A 10857-nucleotide genomic window follows, 5' to 3' on the forward strand; every position below is an offset into this window, starting at 1 on the left:
GTGTGTTGATATCATTTAGAGTGTTTTTTTGTTCGCAACGGAAAGTTTTGACTGAAAAATTACGCTTTCAAGATAATAGTTACTTTTTCCCCGAATAATCTGATATGCCTTTTTTTTGCTAGAGTTTGATAACATAAAATAAGCAGAATTCAATTATAAAGTAGTCAACTTTTATAAAGTCAGCTTCCCAATAGAATGTCACACACAACAAACAAATTCAGCAGAGGAATAGGTTTGATTTGTTTTTCATAATTGAGATCGGTGCATCGTTTCTTTGTTGCAAAACACTTGCTCACGGATGGAGTCGCAAGGCTTCCACGGCTCGAAAGATCAACTGGGTTGTTTTCAGTTGTACAGGCAAACGTATCATGAATCAGGGCAGGCGTAGGTGGTTTCTCTTTCCGAATGCTTCCGACCAGTATAAAGGATTTTAGGTAAACCTCAGTACACTTTTCGTTCTTATGCTTCCAGTTTTTCCGTGCTGGCTATGTCGCATGTGCTAACCATTTTTATTACCTTTTTATCTAGAGCAATAAAAGAATGCTGTATGTTGTTCAAATACCAAACAGCATTGATATGAGGTATGCAACGTAGATCAAAAGATAAAAAAACTTTGCAGTTTGTTGGTGTCGTAGTTTTAACATGTGTGCTCGCAACTAATTCATTTTTTAGATAGTCAGAAATTGCTTCAACAGACACTCAACAAAATTTTGTTACAATCTTGGGTCTATTAAGCTTTCGAACAAAACTTGATCTCACTGCTTTTACGCTACCTGTTGTGCCTGCATAACACTCAAACGTACTTAACAGTTGCTTTTCAATTGTAATAAACAGTATAACGTAATGTTAACATTATGTGTGTACCTTTTGCGCGTGTGTGTGTGTGTTTGTGGTTCCTATTGTATTGTAATAACTATTTATGAGGATAAAAACAAACTCTGACCAGCGTATGCTAGGAACATACTTTTTTTGCTTCCTTATCTTGAAATGGTTTCAAAGAAACTTGCTTTTTTCTTATCAAGGTTAAGTATTAGCTCAATACTTTAAAACTTTTTTTGTCTGTTGGTAAAAGATTGGTTTCCTGACGCAATCAACGATAATCCATTTTTTAAAAAATTTTCAATCATTTCAATGCGCTGCCAGGCCAGTGAAAAGAAGGTACAAACTGTATGCAGAAACTGTATGAACAAAATCCACAAACACTACTCATCGGTCTCATCAAAATACTCAAACAACAGTACAAGATTGAAATTTTGCGGGCCAAAAGTAAATATTTTATTGAGAATGAGAATTCAATTTTGAAATAGCAAAACAATTGAGGCCCTACGGTGGTATTATTGCCGGGAATATTGTTCTGCTGATATAAAATGATATTTTGTCCGTCAATTTTTCATTTATTGGAATGCTGAGCAGCAAAATTTGTGTTAGAAGTTGAAGGATTTTGTCATAGAAAACAAAAATTTATTGTTAAAAAACTTTGTTTTTGGACGGAGAAGTGGCTTTACTGCTTGTCTTTCTTAACTCCAACAAGTTTTAGTGAGTTAGCAACTCAACAAAAGCAGTCTTTTCGTTGGTGGACTAGAAAATTGCACGATATTCAGCGGTACACGGAAAACTATCTCATCTTTATATTACACAAATAATTCAAAGCGTTCGCTAGAGGAATCCGGATGCATTCTTCTACGCTAAGGGAGAAGGAAAACTAATATTTTTGTCAGATTTGCTTAAGCAATCTACCATTGATCTGAATTCACATGCATTTCTTTCTATATCTGTAGTTTCTTTTGCATAAAACTAACCAAAACATTAAAAGGGAAAAAACAAATTCAACAAGCACTGTGCAAAAAAAGCCATGTTCTATTTCAACTGGTTAACAAATGAGAGAGGAATTGACGAAATTGGAAGCACCCCTGTCACCGAGTTCAACAATTTGCCCCTTGCTAACGGGGACAGGAATATGAGTCTTTCATTTTCCAAAGACGAAACCATAGAAATCAGAAAACAATATTACAGGGAAAAGCTGAATTGTTGCTGACTGAGGATTAAATTTGCTCATTCACTCATTTAGTATGTTATATTGAATCCTTTCTTCAGTGGAAAAAGAAAAATGACAAAAACTCAACTCAGAGTCTGTTCTCCGAGACTCTTACCGATGTCGAAGCACCTGGTTGGTGAACAAACTGACAACAACAAGTGTTTGTTATATTGCTGCTAATAAATTTTGTTTTGTTGAATTATCCATTTTAAAACCAAATTGTGAAGAAACATCAGGTTGAATATTATTATTGCCAAGTTTAGTGCTGTTATGGCCTTCAGGTTGTAGCAAAACAGAGTTAATTTTTAAAATAATGAGTGGAAACAAATTTTACTCAAAATTTAATAACATTATATTTTTATACAAAGAAATGAAACAAATATACATAAAAATGGAGAAAACACTTAGTGTTACGTTTAAAGAGTACGCCAATTTAATTTTTGGAATAGCCTTGCAAACTGTCTTCTGATAATAGACGACTCGTGGGAAGAAAATTACAATGACAAAGAAATTGTTAAATTTGCCACTGCAGGGCTTCACAAAAACATTAATGTTAATTATATAAAGCACAGCCCTTATCAACAGAGCAAGTAGTCGCGTACAATAGATTTGAATACAAAACATTTCAATTTGTCAAAATCAAACCGCGATATTCAACAAGTCGAATTTTCAGGCAAGAAGCTGAACTTTGTTAAAGTTTTGACACATTGCAAATAATTGGCAACGAAAAACCCGTTTGGGCTTTTGCATAGGGATCTCGATCCAAAAATTTCTGGTTGTTGACGATACTGTTCAATTATTGATGAGCCGGGTCCTACAGTTTTCTATCTTCCATCTGATAAAGCAGAAACAACTCCACTAAACAATGGAACAGAAAAAATTATCTGTACTGATGCAATGGTGCATTTGCAGCCTAAACAGTTGAAGAAGTATTTGCGTAGTTGTGATAGTGATGTTATACTGGTTTTATGTGAATATCGTCAAAATTTTTTTTTGGGTCATGTTAGAGTCAAATTAAAAGACTTAGAGAGTTACAAACACATATTTGAAGGTGTTCTCAAGAAAAAGTCAGCAGTGGATAAACGAAGAGATTTTTTACCTGTTTCCAATTGATTCAACACCTGTTTCCAACTGATTTAACTCATTATTAAATTTTGTTTCATCCATTTGAGTTGAACAATGTCAACTGCTGAAGAGTTTTTTTTATTCCCAAAAACCAATTTATAGAGGAGCAACCATAATCCTCACAAATTCTAAGTGATCCTAGAGTTCAACATACAAGTGCTCAATTTTCTTTTTTGAACCGTTTGCGACCAAATGAAAACACAAACAAAGAGGACCAAGAACTTTTGGATACAATGAAACAACTGATCCTACTGAGTTGTCAAAAGTACATTCGAACAAAATTGCTTAAAATCTAGCTAGCTTCACCAAAATTTATCAAGATGGAGAAATTAGTTGATCTCATTAAGGAGTCCAAAAAAATTTGTTGTAGACAAATTTGAAAATTTCATTTTTGATGGAACAGCAACAAGATTAAATGTTCCCATATTCTTCTATGATTTGCAGCAAACAACTAAAAGACTAAGTAATCCAGTTTATTTCAAGATTCTAGAGGATTTAAACAAAAAAGAAGACTTGGTGATCAACAGTAATGCTAAAATTGCGATCAGAAAAAGAACCCAAAGAGTTACCAAACAAAGAAGAAAACATATTCGCCAAAAAGAATCAAGCACAAAAAACCAGTCAGTTACTTACGGAGGAGTCCTCAGACGCTGGAAGTGGTTTCAAAACCTCGAAGGATGACAAAACTCAGCAAGAGGAGAAAAACTGTGAGTTTTTCAACAAATGAGAAAAAAATGCTTGAGTTAAGTTATACGAAAGGTTCCTCAGTATACGGAAGCCTAGAAAATTGTTTATAGATGGCATAAATGCCCACACAAAGCAAATTAAGTAACGAAGGAGAATTCCATCAATGAAAGTTTTTGCTTACAACATAAACGAGATTTGGTCGCTAGACTTGGCTTATGTGGATAAATTAGCAAAAAAGAGCAAAAATCTTAAATACTTGTTGATTGAGGTTGACTGTTTTTCAGGTTATCTACGAGTCGAACCGTTGACATCGAAGTACGCCACAACAAGAGCAGATGCGTTCAGAAAATTGATAAAGAACAAGCGACCTAAAAATGCGTGGGTAGATGCTTGAACAGAATTTAAGGAATCCTTCGGCACTCTTTGTCAGAATAATGAAATAATACTTTATAAAATTTCAGCGAGAAGAAATTGGCGTTTGCCAAAAAAATATACGATCGATCAAGAATTTGATATACAAGTAATTAGAGGACAAATGGACATACTCGTATTTTAGTCAATTGCAGAGCTTTGTACACACCACTAACTCTAGATTCAACAGGGTAACGAAAATGCCTCTGAACAAAGTGACAAAGTATGACGCTGCTTGCTTGAATTCATTTAACTCTAAATGCGTCAACAAAACTAGTTTATCCACCAAAATTGTACGTTGGGCACTTTGTGCAAATAAAAAAACGGATTTTCTTTTTAGAAAAGGATACAAGCAAACATTTACCAACGAACTTTACGGGATCTACGATATACCTACACCAAATCCCCCAACTTTGTCTCTCAATGACGCGTCCCAAGAGCCAGTCAAAAAAAATTTTATGAATTAGAGTTGGTCAAAGTAAAAAAATTTATGCAATCTTTTACGTAAGATTAGGGGGTAATCGATCTTAAGTTGACTCGAAAAAAAAATCTGTTATTTTTTTGCAATCACTAGAAAGACAACACAATCTTGGAACTAACGTGGACGAACGTTAAGTGGTTCCTCCAGTACGGCCTAATTATAAACTAAGCTGGTTTTTTTTCTGGTCATAGAACAATCCTCATCTAGTGGTGTATAATCAATCCATTTCCCAGCTTCGTTGGAAACCATAAAAACTTTTATGCAATCTTTTACGTAAGATAAGGGTTAGTGAGGGGCAAAGGGGGAATTCTTAGATTGAAGGTAAGGGGGGTAATGATGATGTAATACGAGGCGCTTATGGGGAGTAAGGTGGCATTTTAGCCTGAATCACACAAAAATTAGCCAACAAAATGATACAAGGAAGGGAGTAAATCGTCTAATTCAAATAATTGGATGGCTATTATTAAGCAAGCATCGATGGTCGGTCTGAAGACTAAAGAGAACTGGCTCAGGGGACAAGGGTTGTGGATTCAAGGCTATCATTCTGCGACTGTGGAGGTAAAACGAAGTATGAGTGCGGCTGCCAAGGGGGATAAGGGGGGGGGGGTAAAACGATGCAAGAGTAGGAACTAAAGGGGGGGGGGTAAAACGATGCAAGAGCAGGGGGTAATGGGGTTTACCCCCGTTTTTTCGTCCACTCTTACGTCGTTCTACCCCTCAGTACTCCCCCTCTTACATCGTTTTACCCTTTACTCTGAAACCGTTTTACCCCCTTACTCCCTCCTCTTACATCGTTTTACTCGCTATTAGCCACTTACTCTTACATCGTTTTACCACCAATATCCTCTACTCTCACATCGTTTTACCCCAATTACCCCCATTACCTCTTACTCCTACATCGTTTTACCCCCTACTCTTGCGTTGTTTTACGCCCATTACCCTCTAATCTTGCATCATTTTACCCCACCCGTTCCCCGCCCCTATATACTCCTACATCGTTTTACCCCCCATTTTACCTCACTTAGCTTGCACTATTTTACTTCCCAAAACAAAATTACCCCCATTACCCCCAATTTTACAACGAATTACCAACCCCATTACCCCCCAAAACGATGTAAGGGTTTTGAGGAGAATTGGCTAAAATTTCTCCCGATTACCCATCTAATACATCTTTTTTGGGGTATAAAATTGACACTGGGAGAGTGCACTATCTCAACGCGTTTGGTGCTTTTGTGTAGAATATCGAGCGTCCATATTACCAAACAAGCATGCTCTTTTTTTCGATTACCAAAATGGCCCATGGAAAGATCGACCGTAAATTGACCTATGAAAGGATTTGTCCCGACGTTAGGTCAACGCTCGGCTGGCTAGTTTGGGCTAATTTGCACCTCTTTTAGCTTAACTTTGTTGCTAAATACTCTTTTCACCTTCATTTGACAAGGAGAAAAACAATGTTCATTTATATATGCTTGTGCATCCTCCGCGCATTAAACTTAGCTTTTTAGGGTGTTTGTGTTTATCATTGGCGACTGGGTTAGGTGTTCCTTTTGGAGCTCAGTAATGCAGCAGCTCTGATCGTCAAAGAAGCTAAAAAGGCTCTTGAAAACGCTCAGACAAGATTTCCGCTTCAAAAATTGGCACCCGCTGCCTACTGGCCCCATTTATCGACCATATGAAACGAAAAACTTGCAATATTCTGGCAACCCGTTGGTACCCGTATGAATTCACTTGAAAAATTAGATGATACATGCAAGTTTTTCAATTTTTCGATCAAGTTTTTTCAAGGGAGATTTTACCGCAACGGCTCAGCGCTTCAATCTAAACACGTTCTTGCAAAAATAATTTCTTGAAATAATTTAGCAATTATAGTATTCAGAGGTGAATCATCATATAATTAGATGTATGCATAAGGATTACTATATTTGTCTGATTAATACGTCACTTTTTTATTTTTTCATCATTTAACACGAAATCTGTAATTTTGATTTAATGCTTGCATCACTATGGTTATAACTGCTCAATCTATGAATCAGAATATGATATCCATAGTGCGTATGAATTCGTCCACTGTGATTTCACTGTTCATAGCTGCATGAGAACTGACCCTGGCATCTCTCCTTGCCTGTACAGCAGTATTCACACTTCCGCCGTATTTAAAACCTATAACAAAAAATTTTTCAGAATTTTTCAACCCGGTTCCGTAAGGTTTTGAGCTTCAAATTTCCTGGTACTTGAAAGAGCTTCTTTCTGACACCATTTTGACAAGTTAGCCGCAACAGTATTAGTGCCTGACAATCTAAGCAATTTAAGTAATATAAGTAAGTTAAATAAAATTTGAAACGAAAAAAGACTATAGCTGCTCATAATTGGTTCTACTTCTTTTCACCCCCATTTATTTAACCCTGAATGTCTTAACATCCTATCATTCCATCCCCCCTCTATCATTTCAGTTCGCAAAAGTTCAGTCTGGTGAAATAATCTGGGTGAAAAGATAGGTGGTGAAAATGTAATGGTGAAAACTGAGGACACCCTCAAAACTGGTCGCAAGCAGATTTGGTTGGCGCTAGTTAATAGCAATTTTTTGGAGCTACAATTTACAAAAAAAATTTCAAGGTTTTGCAACGCTTAAGAAAGAACCATTTTTTTTCTTTTGAGACTTAATTACCCGATGGTCAAGTTAGGTCGTCTCATATTGAGCAAATGTAAGTGAGCAAAAGACAAAAGTTTAGCGCTAGAAATAGTAACACGTCTTTTGGAGAATATTTTTGGTAAATGCTAGATTTATTCATATAGGAACTTTTCCGGCTCAGGAGGATCCCGGTTCACAAAAATGGCGCCACAACCATTGCAAAATGTAAACGAAAAAGCTCTCAGAATTTTTTTTTAAAAAAAATAAAAGCTAGCGAAGTCCAAAACACAAAAGTTTGCTTGAAGATGCAATATTGCACCTGAATCATATTATAAGGAATCAGTGACCCAATTTTCGACAAAACGGAAAGAGAGCTAACAAGTAAGAAATGCTGTCTAAGTCTCCATTTTCTGCGTTTTCGGCACTGGCTACGTAAAGTCATCACAGTCAGTTCAAGATCAGAATAATACCATCTATTTCCCCATCTGATTTTGCATTGTAAAAATCAGATGTAAATTATTTGGACTGAGAAATGATTTTTTTTAAAAAAAAACAACGCAAAGAAAAAAGGTTTGTAGAACAGATTTTGTTTGAAGTTGTTTAATTTTTTTTTTTCAATCTGATAACAGAATATAGTCGGATACTTATTCTGTTATCAAAAATTCAAACTCAGACTTTGCTTGAAAAAGTTATGCTGCGTTTACTTTGATGAAACATATGCGCACGATTGAGTTTTAGTTGGGATATCTACAGAGTAATTTAAGATAACTGATCTTAAATTACACTGATTTTTCTTCCTCACTTTTTCTTCTAATTTAATCCCCCTATAAACTTTAGTGCTGCTACCTGGAAACATTCGACTAGGACAATACGGAGTCTCTAACGACCTCGCAATTGGATTGTGTTTGTTGTAGCCTGTTCAATTTCAGTAATGCAGATAATAACCCGTTTGAATACAAATTATTAATATTCATTATGTTAGATTAACGGAAGCTAGGCTTGATTACGATAATTATACCTCAATTAAAGAACTTTTTTCACCACTTTTTTTAAAGCAGAGTTCAGGCAAACTCAAGCCCCAGTGTGAGTTAATTTTTGTGTAATTTTGTACAAACAGATTTTGAATTAACAATAAATTGTTTAACAAAAATTAACAAAACTCCCAAGAAAATCATTTATTCGAATGAAAAATCGTAAAAGTTCAAATCGAAAACAGCGATTCTATTTAAAATTTTACCACCTAAGTTTTGTTTAACTTTAGTCAGCAAGAAAGAAAACTAAATTGTTCATGAGTTAGGAAAAGAGCTAATAAATATCACCCCAAGATTGTTGTCGCTATCAAGAAGTTTTTGTCTCCATCAGTATGTTATCAAACGTCAAGGCAAAAAATCATGTTGAATAACTCCGAGAGGGTGGTAACAACACTGTGGTGATATTTTCAATCAAATCTCGATGCGATAACATAAGTTGCATAAATTAAACCATTGTTGCCGTGATTAGACTACGAGTTTATCGTCTCTGTTTATATAAAAACAGTACTAACAAAGGAGTGTGATGAACTCATAGTTCAATGACAAAAAAGATTTTGCAGTGTTAACTGGGCGTTAACGCTTTACTTAACCGGCAGCTGTTGTTATCGCTACGAGAGTTAATTATAGCAAAGTTAAATTTTATATGTGAAACTTGTCGAGCAAGCTATTGTTCTGAATATCATTTTATTTGTTAATATACAGCTTCATTTGGTATAGAAAATACTTAAAAATACAAACCAAAAAGCAATCTTTAAATACAACTAAACTGAAAAATGAATGATGGAATCAAAAATGGTAACAAAAAAGACAAAAAATAACGAAAAAAATTACAATAAAATTAGTATCTCAATAAAACAAACCTAAAACAAAACAACAAATATTTTTGCTAGTGGAAGTTGATGGCAGCCAATTTCTTTTAATGCCAATTCAGACCCTGGAGTAGGCTGATATCGAAGTGTTCTTGCACAAGTTTTCTTTTTGTGTTTAGCCACGTAAATTTTTGATATATGGAGTTTACATTTTACCCATTTCTTATCTCTCATTGTGAAAAGCTACAAATCATTCTTTGAGTGTTTTAAACAGTCTATAAATAATGTTCGTTTCAGTACTAAAATATGAGCCAGACCAATAATTGAGCCAGAACTAACAGTCCAAATAAGAGGTATAATGGTCCAAACCCAACCTAAATTAAATATGGGCCAGACTAACCTCCAGTATGAGCCGAGCATAGTGGCGAGACCAAACTTTTATCCAGATTATGAGCTCGGTCGCACCGGACCCCTGAACCCGACCTAAGTCCCTCTGGCCCATACCTGTCTGGGGTAGAAGATCTCATCTGGGGGGTACAAATCTTTGTGTTTTTATGAAGCGTTTCTACACCACACTTAATACATATTTTTTGTGTCTTTTTGAGAGCATCAAGACGTCATTGTGATGATACGCAACAAATTTGAAGAGCACTTCTCGAAGTCGCTCAAACATTACCTCGCGAATTTTTCAAAGTTGAGAACTAACGATTGATCTTCTCAGACTTGGCGACCATCTCCTCAAAAGTGAGATCCTTAGTCATGTTGATATGGACAAACAACTCTTCCAGTTCTGGGATCTCGAGAGTCACTTCAGTCGAGAACTTGTCAACTGCTTTGCGCATCTCTTGGAACGTCACCTGAATGTAAGAAATTGACCAATCAAATGAGGAAACCACCTTTAATTATTTTGACTTGGAACATGCAAGTGAATGCTTTAAAATACCCAATTCCATAATTTAAGATTAACCTATATGCAGTGCCAGAGTTTAAAACTGCTGGCATTTTGAAATTTTGCATTTTTGCAAGTGAGTGAAAGAGGTGGATAGACCGAAGTGACCTCTGATCAGACGATCTTCGAGCGCACACATGATCCCGGTGCGCTCGAATTACATGGTCTGGAGAAACCTTCGAGCGCACCTTCGAAGAATCTAAGAAAGAGAGAAAGATTGATAATACAGGATAAAGGCACAGGAAACAATATGTAGATTCAAAACCCTGTTCATATAATGTTACAACTCAAACTCATGTTACCTTTCCTCGGTTGTCGTTGTCAAATACTCGGAATGCTCTCCTTAGTTCAGACTCAGTGCAGGGATCCTTGATGACTCCGTCAATCTCCTTCAAGAAGTCTGGGAAGTCGATGTCGTCCCCGTCTGTCCTTGACCTGTCCAGAATGCGCTGCAGTTTACTCTTTTCCACGTGCTGGCCCAACAACCTGAACAAATTCGCGTTAGCAGTATTTTATAATTGGATCTTTTCCGTTTGTGCCCCTTGGTACGTTGTGAACCCCTCCCCTGTTACGGATCATGTACCATCATATAGTAAATAATTATGCCAAAAAGTATGACATATGCGGTTAAGAGAATCAAATAATATGCACCTACTAAGATCGGAGGAGTATTGAGGGGGGGGGGGGGGGGGGTTGGGGT

General features: G+C 36.2%; 1 protein-coding gene across 1 annotated transcript; it reads right to left on the reverse strand.

Annotated features, from left to right (window-relative positions):
* Positions 1–6578: 6578 nt before the first annotated feature.
* Positions 6579–10643, reverse strand: LOC142354829 (uncharacterized; the record flags this gene model as incomplete). Its single annotated transcript, XM_075407193.1, has 3 exons — positions 6579–6899; positions 9915–10065; positions 10460–10643. Coding segments are annotated over 3 exons (466 nt in total), but the record flags the coding sequence as incomplete, so codon positions are not given.
* Positions 10644–10857: the final 214 nt, after the last annotated feature.

Source organism: Convolutriloba macropyga, unplaced genomic scaffold (assembly GCF_964194025.1).
Source record: "Convolutriloba macropyga unplaced genomic scaffold, txConMacr16.3 SCAFFOLD_6165, whole genome shotgun sequence".
In the NCBI taxonomy this organism is placed as follows: Eukaryota; Metazoa; Xenacoelomorpha; order Acoela; family Convolutidae; genus Convolutriloba; species Convolutriloba macropyga.